This window comes from Dendropsophus ebraccatus, chromosome 14 (genome assembly GCF_027789765.1).
Source record: "Dendropsophus ebraccatus isolate aDenEbr1 chromosome 14, aDenEbr1.pat, whole genome shotgun sequence".
Classification (NCBI taxonomy): domain Eukaryota; kingdom Metazoa; phylum Chordata; class Amphibia; order Anura; family Hylidae; genus Dendropsophus; species Dendropsophus ebraccatus.
Window position 1 is genome coordinate 55,424,157 of NC_091467.1, and position 23,631 is coordinate 55,447,787.

At 42.4% G+C, this 23,631-nt stretch overlaps 1 protein-coding gene across 8 annotated transcripts in view; it reads left to right on the forward strand.

Moving 5' to 3' along the window:
• Positions 1-23,631, forward strand: part of RHBDF2 (rhomboid 5 homolog 2) — a 55,661-nt gene that overhangs the window by 22,944 nt on the left and 9,086 nt on the right. For all 8 annotated transcript variants that reach the window (XM_069951728.1, XM_069951730.1, XM_069951731.1 and 5 more), the window contains 13 exons: positions 6,695-6,810; positions 8,655-8,779; positions 10,195-10,390; positions 11,223-11,435; positions 11,740-11,868; positions 12,773-12,897; positions 14,480-14,683; positions 16,053-16,164; positions 17,369-17,443; positions 17,778-17,939; positions 18,772-18,863; positions 22,846-22,909; positions 22,989-23,083. In XM_069951728.1, coding sequence (XP_069807829.1) covers positions 6,697-6,810; positions 8,655-8,779; positions 10,195-10,390; positions 11,223-11,435; positions 11,740-11,868; positions 12,773-12,897; positions 14,480-14,683; positions 16,053-16,164; positions 17,369-17,443; positions 17,778-17,939; positions 18,772-18,863; positions 22,846-22,909; positions 22,989-23,083 — 1,706 coding nt within the window. In that variant the 5' untranslated portion in view covers positions 6,695-6,696. The remainder of the gene's footprint in view (positions 1-6,694; positions 6,811-8,654; positions 8,780-10,194; positions 10,391-11,222; positions 11,436-11,739; positions 11,869-12,772; positions 12,898-14,479; positions 14,684-16,052; positions 16,165-17,368; positions 17,444-17,777; positions 17,940-18,771; positions 18,864-22,845; positions 22,910-22,988; positions 23,084-23,631) is intronic.

Below are 23,631 nucleotides of genomic sequence, written 5' to 3' on the forward strand. Positions count from 1 at the left end.
AAGTACATTTTACAATACTGGAAACCCTGTTGGAATGCATTTCACAATACTTTTCAAACATTTATTGTAGTAATATAAAGGTCGTGTTTCAACTAGATTTTTTTTTTTTTTTTTTTTTTTCTTTTTTTTTTTTTTTTTTACAGTTCGTTTTTTTTTGTATATTATTATAGAGGCAGCCATATTGCCTTTAGTTGTCTTTAACAGCCTCATTACGGAGCGTAGTCTTTGACTTTTAAAGATGTCACTCCATAGGGAGTTGTGAGCTTCATCTATTGTTTTCTCCATCTACTGGTGTCACCTTTTGCTGTAAATCGGTACAGATCGGCAGTTTCCTCCTTATCACAGACAGAACAGAAAGTCTTTGGAGTAGTGGTGGAGACAGCACTGCTGTAGTGGTGGGATGGCGTCCCAGATGTAGTAGAGAAAAAAATCCCGGCACTCACCAAGTCAAGTATTGCTTATTTATTCTGTGCAAAACATCATAGGGTACAGGAGGACGTGTTTCGGCGTATATCCTTCATCAGCTCCATCAGCTGATAATGGCTATATGCCGAAACGCGTCCTCCTGTACCCTATGATGTTTTGCACAGAATAAATAAACAATACTTGACTTGGTGAATGCCAGGATTTTTTTCTCTAGAACAGAAAGTCTCAGCTTCGTTTTAGACCTAGTGGTAAGATTGAAAGCTGCAAGGTTTCAGGATTATCATGTAATAGAGAGGAAAATGGAAAATTGGGAAAATAATCACTTATATTCCAGAGTTCAAACAAAAAACAAAGAAGTCTGCAGTGTCCTTACACACGGGTGCAACAGTATAACACTAATTCTACCTCTCTGTACATGAATACTTACCTTTTTGTATGACCTATTGCTTCCTTCGTGCTCTTCCTCAATATAGCAAGAGTGGGAGGAGCTTCAGCAGCAGTCCATGAGGGAAGCAGACTACAGTTCCCATAATGCATTTCTGCTGTGCCTTTAACATTAGTTCCTAGTATCCACCCTCAGCTTTTTTTTATTGGCAAATGGCTTATTCTCCCATAACTCCTAGTGAGCATTTGTGACTGGCAAGCTGAAGCTAAAAGAGAATCTGTCACTAGGTTCAAGGTGCCTTAAATGAGGGCAGCATAAACTAGTGACATAAATGCTAAGATGAGGGTATTACTTGTTATTATTCTGTTCAGCCGTTCTCCTAATATGCAGGAGAATAGGATTCATGACACAACCCTTCCCCCCCCCCCTTTGGGACAGAAAATGGTGAGTGATTACGTGGGAGACTACAAAAAAAAAAGTATTGACTGTATATTGTCTATTTTTTATTTTATTTTTTTATTACTTTTTACTAGATTCTTTTAAAATTTTACCTTTTTTTTTTTTTTTTTTTTTTTTTTTTTTTTTTTTTTTTTTTTTTTGCATATTCGAGTAACATTTTAATATTAGGCTGATAGTTGCTGAAGATATGTGGACAGGATATGACTAATGGGTTGAGACACACATTGCTTTGTGCCCAGCTGGGTGGTAGGCCCAGTGCACGTATACAAAGCCTTAGCAGAGTGAAGAGGTTTTAACCACAGTCGACTGAATAGGTCATATATTAGGGTGTGTTAATTTCATATTCCTAAATTCAGTAGATGCCTTTCCATATGAGTGGACCCCCCTCCATATCTCGCATGCTTGGATATTCTTTTATATAGGTCAAGCTCCAATGGTGTGAAGTTATAGCTGGCTCACACTCGGGAAAATCCCATGATGTCATTATCATTCATTCATCATGTTACAGAATATCCAGTTTCTCATCCTACATACTCTTTAATAAGCATAAAGGCTGTTACTAAGACTTCTTTTACATGGGCAGATTGACTAGTTGATCAGTGCCTAGTAAAAGGGCCCTATTGTTCGTGCGGCCGTTCACTTACTTTATGGCCAGCAGATTAAAGAGAATCTGTCACTAGGTTAATGCTGCCTTAAATGAGGGTAGCATAAACTAGTGATATAAATGCTATGCAGATCGGTGTATTACTTATATCATTCTGTTTAGCCTTTCTCCTAATATGCAGGAGAATAGGATTCTTGCCACACCCCTCCCCCCGCCCTCCAGCTGCTGATTGACAGCTGACTGCCTATACACAGCAGGGATAGATAACTGCCAATCAGCAGCTGGTGGGTGGAGTTTTCTGCTTCTCATGAATATCCAGGACTATTTATTGTTCATGGTATTCAGGAGGATATCTCTAGATCAGCTGCACAGAACTATGTAAGGCCCCATTCACACGTCCGTGTCAGTTTTTACTGTCAGGAAATCCTGATCAGGAGACTTCAAATGTCATCAGGAAAGTATCAGGATTTCCTGACAGTAATCTGTTTTTACCATCAGGAAAAACCTTCAGGATTTCCTGATGAGAAAAAAAAATAAAATAGTTCTTAATATAGAGGCATAATGAGAGTTGTACTTCTGCAACCTGGATGGCCACAGGCAGCAGAAGTACAACTCCCATCATGACCTGTCAGCAAGGCATGATGGGAGTTGTACTTCTGCAACCTGGATGGCCACAGGCTGCAAAACTACAACTCCCATTATGGACTGTCAAGTGGGACATGATGGGAGGAGTAGTTCAGCAACCTGAATGGCCACATGTTGCAAAACTACAACTCCCATCATGGACTTGTCAGCAGACATGGTGGGAGTAGTAGTTTTAGGGGGAAAATCTCACCTGTCCTGGATCCTGGCGTCCCTGGTCCTCTTCTTGCTTGTCGGGGTCATAAGGAATGTACATAAGGAAAGTGCCCGTGATTCCAGCGCTCCCATAGACTTCTATGGGGGGCGTCCGGGCCGGAATTCCGGACAAAAATAGGACATGTCCTATTTTTTTTCCGGATCTATTTTCCGGAACGGACACCCTTCCGGAAAAATCCGGAAGGGTGTCCGTGACCAATTGAAGTCTATGGGTCCGGAAATCTGTCCGGATTTCCTGATAGGAAATCCGGATGTTTTTTCCAGGACGTGTGAAGGGGGCCTAAGGGATACATCATTCAGCTTCTCTGTCACTAGTTTATGTTACCCTTAGATAGGACACCACAAACCTAGTGAAAAAGTCACTTGGCAAATCTTGTGACGGACTTAAATGATCAATTGATCTTGGGATCATTCACCTAAATCTTTAGGGGCTGGTGCAGTCCTGCACATAAGTGTCAATCAGCCAGCTCTGCTCATTGGCAAGGCCAGTCCTGCTGTCGAGCCACACAGACGATCGCTGGACTGTTTGCACCTATTAACTTCATCATAGTCAGTAGAGATGAGCAGCTTTGTTTTTCTTCGTATAAATCAAAACTTCTCGGTGTTTGAATCCCGCAGGCTGGCGGCTTAATGAAGAGGGTGGATACAGCCCGATGACCGCCTGGAAAACGTGTAGGTGCTGGTTTTAAAGTGATGCTGTCATTTCCAGTTACTGTCCACATAGGGTCTCAGTCCTGAGACCCTCTGCAATCACGAAGTACAGCCAGGGGGAGTCTGTGGCAGCATGTTTTACTCCCCGGCTGTCCTAATCCAACTCATTCTCTCCATTACAGTTTATGGCGCAAACCGGAGCCCCCTGCCACACACTACCCCTGGCTGTATTTTAGTATCGCAGAGGGTCTCTGGAGTGATCAGTAACTTTACAGATGTCTGAGGACATGTTAAGTTGCTTGAAAGGACAGTAACACTTTAAACCCCCCACTCCCCCGGCCTCATTGTTGTCATTGTAGCACTACTTCTTCTATGAGACCCATACAGTACTGGCAGCCATGCTGCAATGCTCCGGTTGATGGTAACAGTATCTGTAAGGATCTGTGTGGTTTAGTAATACAGCCCAGTGTGAGTGGTTTTCCTGCTGCGTGCTGACAGAATCGGATTCTTCTCTTGGCACTAATGTAATGGTCCTGCCCTATTACAGCCCAGACCACAGGGGATTTCAGCTGCTAGAACTTTGTTATACTCAAGTTATTAAAAATGTAGAGCTGCTTCATTTTATTGTATCCTTTTTTAAACCTTTCTTGATTTAGCTAGTAGAACTATATATCCTTTACTTACTAAAAGTAAGGCCTATTTATTTAGTAAGGATATGATGGTGGATCTGAAAAAACATCACTATTCGTGTCCCTATGTCCATATCCCCAAGTCTCTTCCACTGTCCAGATGGCTTAAAAATTCACCTATATCCTAAGGGTACTATCACATGGCCCAATAACTGTAAACGAGGGCCAATCTGATAGATCGGTGCTCCTTTACTGGGCCTATTACACGGCCCGGTAATCGTTTACAAAGGGCTGCATGGACATCATTACCGATGTCCTTGCAGCCCTTGCTTAAACTGCATACATTACCCATCCATGGTCCAGGGCTCCTCCTGCTCTCCTTGTCATCGGCTGATCGTTGTGTTACATGAAACGATAATCGGCTGATTCGCCCGATTATCGTTCCATGTAATAGTACCCTTACTTCCATACTTTTATGAATGTCTATATATTCCTTTTAAAGGGAAACTATCAGCAGGTTGAAAGAATCTAATCTGCTGATATCTCTCTATAGTGGACAGTTTCTAACCTTAATCCTCCCCCCCCCCCCCCCATTTCCGTGATAATAGCAGTTGAATCCTTATGCTGGTAAGTTGTTTTGGTGTACTGGGGGCAGGACTGCCACTCCCAGTGATATAGCAGGAGACAGCACCTCTAGTGAAAGACGTGATTCTTTTATTCACACCAGAAGCGACATTTCGGCTGTGTGGCCATGTTCTCGCTATGTGTAACACCGACTGTTTTGTGATCCGGCCGGGTCACAGAACGGCCGGTGTTACTGAAGAATCATCCCAGCCGGTACTATAATACTGGCTGGATGATCTTCACTTCTGCTGAATCCGGATGCAGGTGCACCAGTGCGTACCCACATCCGAATCCCCCGCTGTACACAATGGAGCGTGCGGTCGGAGGCGCACGCTCCTTTGTGTGAACTGGCATGTCAGTTTTTTGTGTGGCCGCTAGCGATCCCAACCGGAGTCTATACACTCCAGCCATGATTCCATAGACTGTAGCACGATGTAAGTTTCATATTAATCACGGCCGTTGTTGCAAATCAGCAACAACCGCCGCGATTAATATGAAACTTACGTAGTGTGGACATAGCCTTAGAATGCAACAATGAAAAAATGCATAAAAGCGTTCACAAATCAAGTGATAGAAACCGATTAGAAAAAAGGAATATGTTTCAGTATCTGGCTGTAATCGGTAAAGGCAATTCTAAGTCATAGACATTCCCTTTAAGTCGCTTGGTTTCTTGCAATAAGTCTGGGCAACATAGAGATTTGTATATGTGTATATATATTCTGTGATCGCTCAAGTCACATGACCTAAAGTATTGGTCACCCGATCAGGAAGTGAAGTGGTTGCAAAGCCGCCTGAATTACCACAGCCTGTAGACTGCACTATGAAGTATACATGTATTCCACAGGCCTGTGTAACAAATCAGATGATAAACGCTCTGTTTTCTGGCAGGACATTACGAAATTATTGGTCTATGATAAATGCAGATAATAGTGATATATATATCATGATATATTGGCTCTATAAACCCCTCTCTTACCTTTAATGTGAACCAGTACTAGAGACTGGCCTGACTATGTATCGCTGGTTATGTCATGCCCAATGTATGTGTTAGTTGTGTCCGTCCTCCTGTGTGTTCCGCTTTTACCCTCTGGATTTGCATCGTAAATGAGTCCTGAGAGGTCTTTGCCCACACGGTCCCCACAGACACACGGTCCCCACAGACACTGCATGGAGTATAGGACTTTCGGACCAGTTGCTGCCAAGCTTCTGCCAGTTTCTCGACACTCCACGATTTCTTCACTTCTCAACATTTGTGAATGCCGCCCTCCATTGGTTCTCCCACTCACTGATTCATGTGTGCAACACTTTGCTTCTGTTACCATCTGTTCTCCCGCTGGAGATGATGTATTGTGCACACACACACTCTTAGCAGCACTGACTGCATAGCACGATGTATACACTGTCCTGTCAGATTGGGGTAATCCTTGGTGTAAATTAACTCCTAATTGTGTCATTAAAGTCCATTCACACGCGCCAGATTTGTTGCAGAAGTAGATGTAGTCCTCTCTATTCACCTGCAGCGTGTACATGGTGTTCTGCAAGTCCCAGTCAGATGAGTGAAACCGGCAGAAATATATTTAACTGGTCAGCTGTGTGTGGATTCATTTTCTGATACACGGGATTTTTGGTGTGTGAAACGGTGCCAAAATACACGCAGAAAAATGAAGCATGAACCTGACATAGACCGGATATATTTGTGCCCAACATTGGCTACCTGACATGTTTTGTCACTTGAGCGATGTCATCAGGGGAAGAGAACATCACATCCCAGTCCACTAATGATGCTGCTTAAGAGTCAAAACCTGTTGGGGATAATGTGATGGATGTGTTTTACGGTTTAATAGCATAAGTGACAGCCACCAGCACATTGATGGTAATTAATGCTATTTGTTTCATTGACAAAACAATAAAGTCTTGGCTTTATGCCCTGTATGGTGTTATCCTTTTTAACATACTACTTATTGACCCACTCACTACCTAGTTTTAACAAATTGCATAGAGATCTGTATGTGTGGCTGTAAAACTGAGGCTTTTTTTTTCTTTTCTCCTTTTCTACAGACATGGCATCTGTAAACAAAAATGGCAGCAACTCACGTCTGCAAAGCCGGAAGCCCCCCAACCTCTCCATTACAATCCCTCCAACTGAAGCTGAGCGGGAAGCCAAGCAGTTACGGGTACTAAACAGTGACAAATAATGCTTGTATTGTGTGTGTGTGTGTGTGTGTTTTGTTTTTTTTTCCTTTTCTCCCCCCCCCCCCCCCTTCACATAAGCAATACGTACATATACGTTCCTGCTGCGCATACCCTGTGCAGTAGGAACGTGTATGTATGTTCCTGACTGTGAGGGGCTTTTAATGTGTGCAGGACCGCTGCAGTTAGAGCAGTCCCACACACATCAGTGTCCCGAAAGCCGAGGATAATGACAAGCAGCTGCTATCCTGCAGCTGCCTGTCATTAACCCCTTAAATGCTGCAATCTGTAGCGATCACGACGTTTAGGATAAGGACATGCTGCGGGCGCTGAAATCTCTGTGACCCGACCGGCTCAAGAGGCGGGACCCGGCGGGATCGCGTAAGTATAGGGGATCTAAAGGGGTCGGGAGCCTGTCACCCCGGCACGGTGGGTGACAGGTGTCCTTTAAAGTGACTGTACCACCAGGCCCAGGCAGAAGCACTGGAGATGGGCCGACTCACACCCAGTGGGAAGAAACCCCAGTCCCTCCATGACGTGACTCCATTAGAATCAATGGAACCCTATCATAGAGGGGCTGGGGTTTCCTCCCACAAAGGGTGGGTCTGCCCGCCTCCAGTGCTTCAGCCTGGGCCTGGTGGTACAGTCACTTGAAAAAAAAACTTATAAACCCCCCCCCAATTAAAGTTTAATATACCTCCTTGCCCATTATAAAAAGAAAAATATATTTTTAAAAATAAACAAACATATAATATATTGTAGCATGTGGAAATGTCCGATCTATTAAAATATAACATAACATTATTGTTCCTACAGGGTGAACAGTGTAAACGGGGGAAAAAAACTGGATTACTGATTTTTTTTTTTTTTTTTTTAAATTATATATCAGTAAAAAATTTATAAAAAGCGATCAAAATTTTTCTTTTACACCAATATGATATTAATAAAAAATAGAGATCATTGCGCAAAAAAATGACACCCCAACCAGCCCTGTAGGTGGAAAAATAAAAGCGCTATGTCTCTTATGGCATTAATTTCACCTGGACATCCGTGCATCAGTGGGTTCGGTCTTGAAGGGGTTAAATAATATCTGGAAAAAAAATTACTCACCCACCACATACAAGCTGCTTTTATAATGGAAAAATTAAAACAATGTTATGTATCCTGAATAGATGAAGAATAAGGATGCATCACCCACGAGGGGTTTTACTTCAAATGTTTCTTTTGTTCATTTATGGGTTAAGCAAGATACCTTAAGTAGCGTCTATACGTTAAATACACACGTAGAAGATTTACTCTGGAGATCAGCTCTTCAGTTGTTATGTGCAAATCGTTTTATACAAAAAACATTGGGGGAGATTTATCAAAGGGTGTAAAATTTAGACTGGTGCTAACTGCCCACAACAACCAATCACAGCTCAGCTTTCAGCTCTGGTAAAATGAAAGCTGAGCTGTGATTGGTTGCTGTGGGCAGTTATCACCAGTCTATATTTTACACCCTTTGATAAATCTCCCCCATTTTGTTCTGCTGTTCCATTGACTTCTAATATATATGTATGTATCAAAACGTATCGGTCTTTTAGCGTACACAAAATTGTGTACATGTTTTTGTGTACGCTAATGGAAGTCTATGGAAAAACGGTTAAAAATGGATGCACACAAATGTTTGTTCCTTTTTTTTTTTTTTTTTCTTTTCATAACAGTTATAAAAAAAAAACTATTGCAAAAACTGCAAACCCAGGCTTACTGAAAGATGTTGCATCCTATGTTACTACCTTTCCTTGATGCTGTAAGATATATAAGTTTGTATTTCTCTGTTTCTTTACAGCCCAATCCCAAACCTCTGTACCAAAAGAGTGTCAGCCTGCAAGAACCAAGGAGAGAAGAAGAAGGTGCCACAGGGGAAAGGCCGGTGTTTAGAAGGCAGACGTCACTTTCACAGAGCATAAGAAAGTAAGTCTCATGTGACAATGAGTCTGGTTCCCTGTGGTGTTACACATGTTGTTGTCATGTAGCTTTTGACGCCAAAATTAGAAATGAGTTTGCATAAAAAAGAGGATGGGGGGGGGGGGGGAATAAAAAAATAAAATAGCTTTTTCCCTGTCCGGTGCCAAAGATGAACTCTAGCCCTTTAATGACTGAGCCAGTTTTCGTTTTTGCACTTTAGTTTTTTTCCTTCTCGTGTTTATAAACCAATAATGCTTTAATTTTTTCACCTACAGACCCATATGAGGTGTTTTTTTTATTTTTGTTTGTTTTTTGCGACATCAAATGTACTTTGTAATAACACACTAAATTGTACCCTAAAATATGCTGCAAAACTATTTGTCGTTGGGGGGTGGGTTTAGCAGCTGGGTTGTCTTTCTGCCGTTTGCCTTGTTGTAAAACTGACATGTTACCTCTGTCCCTCAAGTCAGTATGATTACAATGATAGGCAATTTATGGTGTTTTTATTTTATACTGCCACTCAAAAATTTAAAACTTTTTACAAATAATTGTGCTTAAAAATTGCTCTGCTCTGATCCTTACAACGTTCTAATTCTTTGGTCTATGGGGCTATTTGAGGCCTTTTTTTTTGCACTATAATCTGTACTATTTATCAGTACCTCACTACCATATGTGACTTTTTGATCACTTTTTATTAGGTTTTTTTTATCTGGATGTGATGTAACAAAAAAATCTTGCAATTTTGCACTTTGTTTTCCACTTATGCCATTTACCTTGCGAGATCGATAATTTGATAGTTTGGGTGATTCTGTATGTGACAATACCATGTTTAATATTTTTGTATTTTAAAAATAGGATTTTTTATTTTTTTTATTACAGGGTTTACTATGTATTAAAACTTTTTTTTTTTGTTCCCTGTTAGACTTATTTGTAGCCCTGCTCCGGGACTTCTATGAGCAATACACTGATTGCTCGTAGGGATCAATACAGTATATATGTACTGCATTTATCCATTCGATCATCGCTTGATTACTTTAACCTGCTGAAGCAATCCCACAGGTCAGGCAACCTAGGAGGCCTCGCAGAGACCTTGGGCTGCACTGACCTCAAATCCGCTCCCCATCAATGCAGCATTTAAATGGTTAAATAGCCAGTATGGCTATCAGTTGCAGTCCTTGGCTGCCTATATCATGAGCCTTCTCTGACTGGTATACCTATCATCTATCGTTAAGAGGCTAGAGTGAGTCAGTGGAGCCAAGCTCATTCTCCCAATCTGTGGCCACCCAACCAAAAATTTTCATACATCTCTGACAAGTCCAACGGTTTTTGCACAACGAGAAAACTTACCTAAAAATGGCACCAAAAAGTGTGTAGGTGCTATGTGTGGCAGAGGTTTGAAGCTTGTCCTTGTCTTCTCTCAGAGGTACGGCACAGTGGTTCGGTGTGAGCAATGACTGGGAAGGAAAGAGACAACAGTGGCAGCGCAAAAGTCTTCATCACTGCAGCCTCCGTTATGGAAAACTTAAGCCCCAGTACCAAAGGGATATGGAGCTGCCCAGCCAGGAAACACCCTCCTTCCACGCAACAGAGTCTCCGGCCACCTCTCGGCTGCCAAGGGTAGGCTGGTAACACAGTTTTCTTCTATACACTGGCTATTGTGGTTACAAGTCTGCTCAAAAGCCGTTCTGAGTGTGAGAGCACCTTTAAAAACATATAGCATTAGGATGAATAAAGCTTAAAGGGGTTGCGTCATTAGGATAACTGGGTTCAAACTCATGTAAAATTAAACATTTCTAATATACAAGAATTTCTATTTGAGAGAGGGAGATTTACTAATCCCCCATGTGCCCGTATTGCTTTGATAACTTGTTGCCTTTGGTTACGACCCACTAAGGTGGGCCAGGCACACTCCGTTCACCTGCAATCTCCAGGACGTACTGGCAAGTAGTCTCCCCTTAGCCTATCAGCAAGGGAGATTGATGGAAAGTGTGTGCTCTGTTGCGTGGCAACAGAAGGGTCACAGTTCAGGGAGGAAACCAGGAAGTGATAAAACCCATGGGGGGGAAAAACAGCACAGTGAGGTAAGGTACTGTACATTTGTACTCATTTTACATATTTGTATGTGGTACAAATCTGATTTTACGAACTTTACTTGACACAACTCCTGCTGTGCTGAGGATAGGTCATCAGTCGTGGATTGGCGGGGTGTTCAACACCCACACCTACACCGAGAACTGGGCAGAAGAAGTTTGTCTCTGTTCATTGTGTAGTGGTGGCAGTCTGAAAGGTTCCACCCTTTTCCTTCCCAACATCATCTGTTGGGGCTGAGTCAGGAGGCCCTTTATTGCCAAGACATAGTAATGACTAGTTAGGAGTTCTTAAAATCTCACCATATGTAGATAAAAGCCTTGAAGCATTTCACCTGTCAATGTTTCTATCTGTTCCCTAGATCGTAGATCCATTGGCACGAGGACGTGCCTTTCGACATCCAGATGAAGTGGACAGGCCAAGAACCCCTCACGTGGCAGTTGCCCCAGTGACTCCTGGGGTAATGTCACTGACGTCCTTCACTAGCGTGCGTTCAGGATACACCCGTTTACCACGGCGTAAGAGGGAAAGTGTGGCACACATGAGCTTTCGTGCTGCAGCTGCTATTATTAAGGTATGGGACAACTGAACAGAATGTGGACTAATTTGTACCTTAATCTATTACCTTATCTATACCTTAAAGTGTACCTGTTATGCTGGCCTGCTGACCAATGGGGGTCACGCACATAATGGGGTAATTGTAAGCACCATTTAAATCTGCATTAGAGTCTGTTTCTAAAAGCCTTAAAAATATAGGAATTCTATTAGGATACTCTATATAAAATGTATATCGTGTCTCTGGGATGTGGACACCATCTGTAAATTTATCTCTGACTTACTGAAACCGTATCTTGCATTATCTTTAAATGTGTTTCCAGGGTCGTCCCATATTAGACACCCCCCACAGCCGAAAAGCTGGGCAGAAATGTAGCTTTGCTTATCCTAGTTACATGGATGAGGATATGGTGGATGGACCTGACACGCTGGATTCCTCCTTCTTCAGTAAGGCAAGAAACTTTTCTTTATAAATTCATGTAGTCACTTTTTGCCTCCATTACCGCACTACCCGACATAGATGACCTCTTGACCTTAACGGCAATAGGAGAATAGAGGTTAAATAGAATAATTATCATTGACTTTCTTAGCGGGCAGTCTGGGGATTGGCCCTATGGCTCTCTTCCTCATGTGGAATGCGCCAGGCCGCTATGTTTGTGCATGTGCTTTCCGGTCCTGACTCCTCTGCCGCTGCTCCTTCCAGCAGTCTGTCTCTGCTGTCGGCAGTGGCTTAGCTTGGAGGTACATTGGTGTACTGAGTGAGAAAAGATGTGCAGGCCGTTGTCCTTCCCTAACCACCTTATTTAGTATGTGTTAAGTAGTGCTGTCATGGTGGGCTTGTGAAAAAAAAATTACTGGTAAGGCTAGGTTCACACTGCGTTTTCAGCATCTGTTTATCGGATCCGTTTTTTTTAACGGTCAAAAAAGTAGGGTCAACAGTCCTTTATTGTGCGTCAAAAAAAAAAAACGCATCCGTTTTGATCAGTTTTTTTTTTATAATGGAAGTCAATGGAAAAACGGATCAAAAAGGGATGCTGAAAACGCAGTATGAACCTAGCCTTACATAGAATTCTATCTTAACACTAGTGTTGAACGAATTTGCCGAGCTGTTCAGCAATGTTCTCTCAGCCCGAATGCTCAGCATTTGACTCCAGGCAGCTGGAGAAGATGCCACCTACAGCTATAGGCTCTATCCTTGATTTCCTGGCAGTCCTACAGCGGCATCCAGCTTCTCCAGCCGCTGGGAGTCAAATACTGAGCGTTGCCGTACCCAAACAAGTCACTTCAGCAAGTTCGCTCAACACTACTAAGCACCATTCAGGTCTCTTCATATAACATGTTTTTGTATTGGCACAGGTTGATATGCATGATGAAACATTTTCCATGCCCGATGATGTCTTCGAATCTCCTCCCCTATCTGCGGCCTTTAGGGCTCATGTGCCAACCCCTGACGATAAATCAGAGGGACCCATTACAACTGTGTAAGTGTACACAAGCATTTTTTAAGGGGAGATATGATTAATTTATTTGAATATATAAATGGCCCCTACAAGAAATATGGGGAAAAGATGTTCCAGGTAAAACCCCCTCAAAGGACAAGGGGGCACTGCCTCCGCCTGGAGAAAAAAGGTTCAATCTCCGGAGGCGACAAGCCTTCTTTACCATGAGAACTGTGAATCTGTGGAACAGTCTACCACAGGATCTGGTCACAACAAAAACAGTAGAGGGCTTCAAAACAGGGCTAGACAAGTTCTTAGAGCAAAATAATATAAATGCATATGTATAGAACCTATCACCCCTCCCCCTTCCCTGTATCCATCCCCTCCTTGGTTGAACTTGATGGACATCTGTCTTTTTTCAACCGTATTAACTATGTAACTATGTGTATGTCCAACCCTCTGTTAAGCCAGTGACTGCATGCAGATTCTGATGGCGGCCCTGCCCAATATGGGGGTTGGGGGAACTATATTCTCCCAATAAGTGGAGGAGATATCCCAGAACCCTTTTAAAATGGTTTAATGGCCACTAGAGTTCACTGAACTTCCCTTTTTATGACGGTCAGTGTAATTCCTAACATTTTTGTTATTTCATTTATTAAATGTCTCCTTACCCCAGAAAAAAAAGCTCTAAAGGCTTGACAACTAGGTGTCTCACTTCCCTGTAACCTGCTTTCCACTTATCTGTTAGGGGAATTCTGTCTGTAGTAACAGCTAGATCAGGACAAAACACCGGGAGTAAGGGGCAGAGCTTTGTCAGTAAAGGGCGGGGGCTGGGTTGTGTTCCACTGTTCCTCAAGGGTAAGTCAAGGCTGTAGTACTGTTCTGTGTAAATCATCAGCCCATCATAGTGCTTGTGTAGTTCAGTGCACTTTATCCAGAACAGTCATGGCATAGCATAGAGGAGTGTGTGCTGTGACTGGTCAGGGATAGGAAATCCTGCAGGTGTATTACTGGCGAACAGAGTCTTTAGACGGCACTTCTGTGTCTGTGGATGGTGCACGTAGTAGGAAAAAATTCCAGTAATACTGTAAAAATTCAGTCTCGGCACTCACTATAAATTATTCATAGTTTTATTGTAAATTCATATCCATCATAAACACAACAGGACGTTTCGGCTTGACAGCTGAGAAAGGCTAACACCGAAGCGTCCTGTTGTGTTTATGATGGATATGAATTTTCTACAATAAAACTATGACGCATTTATGGTGAGTGCCGAGACTGAATTTCTAAAGTATTACTGGCGAACAGGCCAGCCTTGGTCTCGACCCCAAAATGGAGAAAATGAGAAATAGCTGTGCGCCTTGGGGTTTTTAGGGTCTCAATAAGAGCTAAAATCACTGTGTCACCACTCTAAAGGGTTAATTTAACAAATCCAAGCAGGAGTAGAAAAATCTTTTAAAACAGCAGATATACTTTAACCGTATGATCCTACTCAAAGATTGATAGATGTTTTGTACAATCTCTTCTTCTACATAATGAATGTCTCTGTGAAGTGTATATTATATGATAATGCCGGTAAGTGAAGAGGTAATGACATTGATTATTCTTTTCTCTTCTCTGACAGTAAAGACGGTATAAAGCCATCTCCAACCCTGCCAGGCCACCCACGTAGAGGGAAGCGTATCGCATCTCAGGTTAAGCATTTTGCATTTGACCGGAAGAAGCGCCCCTACGGCTTGGGAGTGGTGGGCAACTGGTTAAATAGAACTTACAGGAGAAGTATCAGCAGCACTGTGCAGACCCAGCTGGAACATATCGACAGCCACAGGTGAGAAATGGCGCTGAGGTATAGTATATATGGATATATATATATGGTAATAAAAACCTGCTATGAATGCTGAGGGTGCAGCTTAACCTGTAGGTTGTTTGTTATAGATAAGGAAGTCACATTGTATACTGTTTCTTCACTTCCCTTTTTATGTGGTCTCTTAGATATGGATCTTGGGTTTTTCTTAACTTTTCACATTTGTTAAAGGGGTTCTCTAACTTCAGAAAGCGACACAAATGTACGGTGTATATTTAGACTCACACCTGCCCCCTGTGTCTATAAGCCCTTATGACTCTCAGCACTCACGACCACACCTCACGTGATTGCTCCCAGCACAGCCACGTTCTTTGACTGTCAGGAGACGTCACATGTCCTGTGGCTTTTCATACAGGGGGATGTTGCAACCAGAGAACACTTTGTCACAGGATCAGTGCGGTCATTAGAATACAGAAATGCTGAGTGATTGACAGCTGTCTGTATGTGCACCGCTGCAGGGAAGGCTGACCATCATTGATTTGAGACTGGAGTAGATTGATTTCCCCCCCCCCCCCCCCCCAAAATAATTTTATATCATATTAATTTTATCTATTAATTATCTGATTATCACTCCCTTTACATCAGTATAATGCATTCATACTTGTGACTCTGCTGTATTCCTTTAGTGCCTGTATAAGCCAAAGAGCCCAAAACACGTTTTCCCTATTATATACTGCTCTTAAATGTATCCTGAACAACCCTTTAAATAAAATTTGAAGAGTCACTGTTGTTTTTTTTGCAGAAATCAATAGTCCAGGCGATTTTAAGAAACTTTGTAATTGGGTTTATTAGCCCAAAAATACATTTTTATCATGAAAAAGCAGTTTGAATCTCTCCCCCCTGTCTTCATAGTTCTCTTATGGAGAGGGGAGGGGTTGAGGGAGATGAGGCACCAAAAAAGGACAACAAAGAGTTAATTTACAGCTATATCACCAGGCTATCTCCTCTGAAGTCAGCATTGACCTCTGAATACAGCTTTCACACAGGTCCTGCTGTGTAATCCTTTGTTCTCTGCTGCGGACTAATCTCCCTCCTCTCCCCTCCCCCCTCCATAGAACAGACAGGGCTCGACTGATGTAAAAGAGTAGAGATTTCCTGATAATCAGCAGTGAATGAGAGAGAGAAGGGGGGGCCTGGGGAAAGTCTTTTTGAATGCAGATAATGTGCATATTTGCCTAATAAACCCATTTACAAAGTTTCTTAAAATCGCCTGGACTATTGATTTCTGCAAAAAAATATGACCGGGACACTTTAAAATATCCATTTGTGGAGACTGTTGACTTGTATACAGGAATGTATCATCTCGCGATGTGTTTTTTCTTTTTCTTTCCAGGCCTTATTTCGCTTATTGGATTACATTTGTTCACCTGCTCATCACTCTTCTAGCCATCGGTACATACGGCATTGCGCCCATTGGATTTGCACAGCACACCACCTCAGAATTGGTAGGTTTCACTACGGAGTCCAATATTCTGGAGCCAAAAGGAAATAGAAAGATACATTGATGATCCACTGTTAACAACCCTAATGCAAAATGCCAACAATTCTAAAAATAAAAATCTCGTTGACAAGTTGTATGGGTCAAAATTTCAATACAACGTCAAATAGAATTTGTTTTGATGTATGTTCTATATAACTTTTACATGATAGAGATGAACTAGTCTTGGCCCCTTTAAGTGAATCCGCTGGAGTTGCAGATATAACCACGTATTTGGTACTCTAGGGAAGGGGCCGTGGTGCTTTTATGGCCACTGACCCTTTCCTCTTTTCATTGTGGTGTCCTGGGATGGCGGATCTCTCAAAAGAGAGAGGTCATCTATGTAAATCACAAAAAATAAAAAAAAAATAAAAAATTACATGTTACACAATTTTAATTGGATGGGGTCTGGGTATTCAAGCCACAAAGCTCTTTTCTCCCCAGCTCGCTACAATATCTGTCTCACTCTATTGTAAGTCTTAGGTGCTCATCTACTGCAGTGAGCCAGGGAGTGAAGCACTCAGCCTTGTGCTTCACCCCAAACTATCTAACAGTCAGTGGGAGTCTCAACACCCAGATGCCAACTAATCAAAACTTGTGACATGGCAAAACTAAATCCTTTACAACATCAGCAACAACCACACACACTATGGTCACCCTCCTCTCTCTATAGTATATCTGTTATTATTATTTTTGCCTTTTGGGTTACAATTTCTCATAAAGCGGAAAACCAGGCTCTAAAATTAGACGTTAGTTTTTCCTGGAAGCATTCAGGATGTGATCAAAAGTCCTGCCAAAATTTGACTAGCAAGGAGAAGTTATACCAATAGGGGTTGTCCCTTCTACAGTGTGGTTTCTCCTTTTTTATATGTGTGAATATTCAGCCTCTTGTTAGTTATATTGGTCAAACTGGCTACCAACCACATTTGGCCAGCCCTGCAGTACATATAGGGCCTGTCACTTTGCTTGTGTGATAGTCATTGTGGCTTCTGGTAAATGACTGGATTAGTGTAGTCAATTACATCACTCAAAATAAATAATATATATATATATATATATATATATATATATATATATATATATGTGTGTGTTTTTTTTATGTTACATTATTCCCATGCTACCATGCTAATGGACCCAAAACTTTGTGCGCTCTCTTCCTTTTTTGTTTGTAGGTCTTAAAGAACAAAGGTGTATATGAAAGTGTTAAATACATACAACAAGAAAACTTCTGGATAGGTCCGAGTTCAGTAAGTAGAAGTGTTACTGCTTCCTGCCTTCTGCACTTTGTCTCAATAACACGGTTGACGTAGTCATAAAGTTTATATGTAGTCTGGGGTCAGGGGTTACTCTGAGTACATTTCCTACATTATAGTAATAGGAGTCTACATTACAGCTCTGCTCATTGGACAATCATGTTGAATCCTATGGTGACCTAATTCCTGTTCAGTGGGATCCGATGCTAAAATCTGTGCTCATTGCGGCTGTGTAAAAGCATTCTGATCCTTTTCTTCCTCCGCTTCTTGTGTTCTCACTGATAATAAGGGAAATGAAATGCCTTAATAGAAAAACCTGTCCTTTCAGATAGCTCTCATCCACTTGGGAGCAAAGTTTTCCCCTTGCATACGAAGAGACGTCCAAATCGAGAACCTGATAAAAAGAGAACACGACCTAGAACGAGAGTCTGGCTGCTGCATTCAGAATGACAACTCTGGCTGCGTACAAACACTACGGAAAGACTGCTCAGTAAGCCTGATGTCCTATATGTTACCGTCCGTCCTCACCCTGCACACAATATTCCACCAGCAGGAGGCGCTCACTCACCAGCAGAGTCTAGATGCTTTGATTCTCCTGTATGGTACTGTAACTGATGTTCAGGTTAAAGCTAGATAGAATAGATCTCTGTAGGCGACTATAGATATTTGTGTCTACTCTACTGCACCAGCAGCAAATTATATGCAAATCCAAAGAGAAATAGGACAATAACCCTTTACAAATGACTTGGTCTACAAACAGTTATGTTAAAGGGGTACTCCGAAGACTAATATATTGCTTTAATAAAGTTGATATTACTTTAATGTATTGTAATTTAATGTATATTAAAATATTTTGTTTACATACATACATCTGTTTAGTGGCAGCAGTAATGGGCGAGGTGGTCAGATTCCACCTTGCATTTTCCAAAGAGTCTGTGAGGTATGAAAGGTGGAATCTGATTGGTTTCTAGGGGCAACTGAGCCAGTTTCACTTTACACCATGGTTGATAAATCTCCCCCTGATTGTTCAGGTTTGAGTAACCTTTCTCACTCGAAAAGAAAACATAAAACACTTACGTGAGTGATGCTGAATGAGAAGCCATTGGTGCCCACATAATGTGTCTATTCTGAAGCCCTGTAATAGATTGAAACCTCCCACAGCGCTGCAGTCTCTTCGCTTTCATTATGAAGGATTTTTTATTTTTATTTTTTTTAATAAAGAACCTAGTCATTTCTATAATTCTACTGGATGCAATGTGTTATATGGAAGGGTTAAAACAATTATCAGTATGATTCTAGTTTTTTTTTTTTTTCTCTTCTAGGAAACATTGGCTACTTTCATAAAGTGGCCAGAACATAATGCTTCTCGGTATGAGAACAGAACGTCGGGGGCGGTGTGTCATCAGGACCCCAGGTGAGCTCTGTATGATGAGACCCGGTTCTATAGAATTGGCAGATATGTCATCACATCTTTGAGAAAAGAGAGAAGGGGCGCCCTCTAGTGTAGTAATATGTGTAAAACCTAAGGAAGTGAGGATAAGGTGAACAAATGTACGCTCACCTGGATGTGCAACTGATATTCACAACTCTGATCGATCAATCTAATCACACCGCTGCCAGCTCCGGGTCATTCACGGCCAAACTGAGGAATGAAGCAATTAGGAAACACAGAGAGACCTAGCAGAGGCCATCTGGGACAGGGATAACCTTCAAGTGAGCCAGGCACAGGTGTAGACATCAGGTGTAGCAATGCATAGGAGTGAGTGCTTGTCGCCAATCACCAACACACTATGCAATCTTGGACCAAATATAATAAACTGTTTATTCAAACAACGCGTTTCGGTATTAAGTCAGGGCCTTCCTCAGACTTCCAGTTCCCAGTGAAGTGGCACTCATCAAGCGACTCTATACCCACAATATGCCCCCCCCCCCCCCCATCCGCTTATACCTTCAGATAGCTGCTTTTAATCCAAGATCTGTCCTGGGGTCCGTTCGACAGGTGATGCAGTTATTGTCCTAAAAAACAACTTTTAAACTGGCAGCCCCGTGCCCAACGGCCGGGGCTTAGATTGTGTATGCATTAGGCTAGCACAACCCTCCTCCCCACCCTCTTCATCATTAGGAATGCTCCAGGCTGATTGCCCCCTATTTGTCAGCTGTGTGAATACTGAACATGGGCTGGATCGTTAAGACACCTGTGCAATGTTCAGACAGGAGAAAATGTTCCAGTGGGACGGAGGGGTGGTGCAAAGTTAGGGCACAGATACTCTACTCGCAAGTTTAAAAGTTGTTTTTTAGGACAATAACTGCATCACCTGCTGAACGGACCCCAGGACAGATCTTGGAGTAAAAGCCGCTATCTGAAGGTACAAGCGGTTTTGGGGGGGGTGGGAGACAGATTGTGGGTACAGAATCACTTTAAATATCTTGCTTGTGACGCGCAGTATCGCGGAGCACTTCCAGGTCACCGGGCAACCATAAACACAGTTTTAAAAAATTCACTTTGCATATATTAAACACCTTATTACACACAGATTTATCTGACAGATCCTTGAAGCCAAAGCCAGGAATGGATTTGAAAAGAGGCAAAATCTCAGTCTTTCCTTTATGACCTGTTCTCTTTTTATAGTCTGTTCCTGGCTTTGGCTTCAATGATCTGTCACATAAATCTGTGTGGAGGGTTTACCGTGATTAGAGATTGGCTGTAAAGTGTAGCTCAATTGGAAGAGACGCTTTATATTCCATATTATTTCATTCTACTCTCCCTCCTCTTGATCTCCTGACTGCAGTGTCCTATACATTATTATGGTTCTTCTGGCTCTGGTCTATGTATGATTTGTATGATGTGTATGTATGTATGATTATGTATGATGTGTATGTATGTATTGCGGACATGATTATCTAGCACCTTTGATGTGATCCCATTTGAGGATGACATTAGACGGCCCCAAGCTGACTGTAAGGTTGGATCGGTCATGTGGCCAGGCAGTCAACCATCAGGGACACATCCCGTATTACACAGGGAGCCGTGCACAGACAGCTGATTGGTTTTTGGCTTGTCAGATAATCGCTATTACACAGGGCAAGAGCGACGCGATTGGCTGATAAACCTCCCATGTAATACCATTCCTTTTAGTTAAATTTACCACTCTGTTATGAGCCATTGGTATAATAAGTGGCAACTTACCATCACAACTAGTATTTTTTGTTTTTGTTTTTTTACTTAATTAAGGACGTAACCATGTAAAATATTTAATATTGGCTATAAAAAAATAAAAATATGCGGAGCAGTTACTCGGTGGCTAATATATGTCCAGCTCTGTCTTGCTGAGGCACGTTACCTGGGAGCCAGCTGCCGTCCATCCCTGTGCCTTGGATTACTTTAGTAAAGCTGTCTGCTTGGTACAAGATGTATTGTCCTAAGTTAAGATCAGCCTTCCTTGACACGTGTTCTTCTCTTCTTGTCCTGTGGTGACATGCTGGCTTAGTTACAGGAATAGGACGCTGTCTCTCACCTGAGTAGGAGACTCTAATAACCCCAGAGTGTATGGGTGTATTCTGCATCAGAGCCCCGGCTGGGGGATTGCTCATTTCCCTATTCGCGTGTTGATCCCTAGTTGTTCTCCGTTCTAAATCCTCATATAAGAGAACGGAAACAAGCGCTTATGTGCAGACTGAAGATCTGGTGTGAACAAGTGCAAAGAAAAGAAACCTGCTCACCTTATGGTGATATACAAAGGGCACGCCTATTATGCATGATATATAGTATCCTGCTGCCCGCAACCTGTGCCGATTATCCAAGATGCAGCAGAATATATGGGCAGTGTTTTTTTTGCACCAAACAACACGTTTCATCAGGTAAGAGCTCTAAGATAGAAACCTAGAAAGGCGTTGTTTAGTGCAAAATAAATGGCTTTAAGATATCCCGGGTCCGGCCTTATCGCTCACCTATTTTTTTTCTGGCACTGAAAACACTCTCTATATACTCTAAGGCTGGGTGCACACAACGTATTTTTTCAATTACTACTGCTATTTATTGAAAAAGTACATTGCATTGTTTTCAATGGAATTCCGGCCACACAGACTGACTAGTGGCAGCACAAGACTGACAGTGCAGGCAATGTAAAAACCGGCTCCGGATGCACTTTACATTGTCTGCTATGGTGCTTTGGAATACGGGCACACCCGAATGCGCGTGTTTCCCAATTCTAAAGAAATGAAGTTCACTGCAGTACCAGCCGGTTTGAACTTCACAGGCAGTGGCCATTCTGTGACACGGCCGTGTCAAAGAACGGCCACTGTCATACATTGTGTGAACTTAGCCTAAATGCTCATGTAAGCAGCCAGTGTGTCATATGAAATGTGTAGATCTTTGAAACCAAAATTATTAATGGATTGTGGGATTGTTTCCAAATCACACAGAAAAACAGTAAAAAAATGTAAATCACAGACCTATTCACAGATCCTATTTCCGTGAACTCTACAGCAACTCTTAGGTGGCTAATTAGTGTCTATGGCCTCCATGTGCCTGTATGTCTCAGCATACTTCTAATAAATTGGCAGATGGTGTCCTTGGGAGACTCCACCTGAATAGTATGTGTTGCTACTTGGCGACATCATATGCACGGATGCTGTATTTTCAGAAGAGTGGATACTGGTAATAAGATCAGGGCTCCATGGGACTGATTCACTCCCTTTTTTGACATGAAGTTCCAACCCATCTGTCAACTGAGGGAAAGTGCAGTTAGCCAACCATTAGTACAATCCCTGTATCTCAATAACCAGGGTGCGTGCGCTGGGGCCAGGGCCAGTGTCTGATATGAATATATAAGCTAGCGCTTTATTTTTTATGGGCCCTAATAGATGGCTAAACTAAAGCTGGCCATACATTTCCAATGACTGGTGAATGATCTCCCAGCTTCCCTATGCACGTGAATATTTGGCACGGATGAACTTTCATGTGTTTCCTATGGAATGGGGTATGCTGCTGCCAGGTGCCAGTTTATCTCTCTCAGAACAAAAGGCCCGGCAGAAAAAATCCAGCATGCTCTGCCCTTTTCTCTAATAACATCTATTGGTGGAGTTCAGGAGGCTGCCTTCATCTTATACCATCAGCTGGTGGCAGGTTAAAGGGGTTATCCAGCGCTACAAAAACAGGGCCACTTTCTTCCAGAGACAGCGCCACTCTTGTATCCAGTTCATTTAAGCTCCATACACTTCAATTAAACTGAGTTACAAAACACCCCCCAAACTGGAGGCAAGAGCAGTGCTGTCTGTGGGAGAAAGTGGCCATGTTTTTGTAGCGCTGGATAACCCCTTTAAGTAAAAAGCGTATGAGCACCTTTAGAATGGCCACATCAAGTTTTGTTAACTTTAGTTTCCTTTGTTTCCATCAGGACCTGTGAAGAGCCTGCCTCCATTACACCCCATGTCTGGGCTGATGACATTACTAAGTGGCCAGTAAGTGTCATATATTTGGGTCCCCTACCACACTGTAAAATGCCACCCGGCTCGTCTGACTGTTGTTTCTTTTTTCTAGATTTGCACCTTCCAACCCAAAAACAACCACACTGGCTTGAAACATATGGATTGTGAAATCAAAGGAAGACCGTGTTGTATTGGTACCAAGGGAAGGTAAAAACCGACCCTATGTACACATTTAACCCCTTCATTTCACAGCCAATTTTCTAGTAGCAGCAACCAACTACTGATAGCAGCTGGGGGCCACCCGGTATAGAGAGGGGTCGCGTTGCCCCTCTCTATAACCCAATACCATCACCATGACGCAACTGTACATCATGGCACAGAACCCCTTAACCCTTTTAAGGGCTTGTTCGGGTTTCCAACAATAATAGCCTATCACAGGTTAGGCCATCAATGTCTGATTGGCAGCATACTGACACCCAGCACCCCCCTGATCAGTTGTTTAGGGGGCTGTGAAGAAGCTCTGTGTCATTTACTGTGTAGTGGTGGTATGGGTCACTGCAACCCACGCCATCATTACATGGAAGACTGTGCAAGGTTGCTGGGTGTCAGTACCCAGCCAAGCAGACATTGACAGCCCATCCTGTGGATAGGTCTCAATGTTAGAAACTTGGAAAACCCCTTTAATGCAATCAGTAGAACTATGGCCAAAGGAACTTAAGCAAGTTGGGTAATTTTCAGACTGCGTCATCTAATGT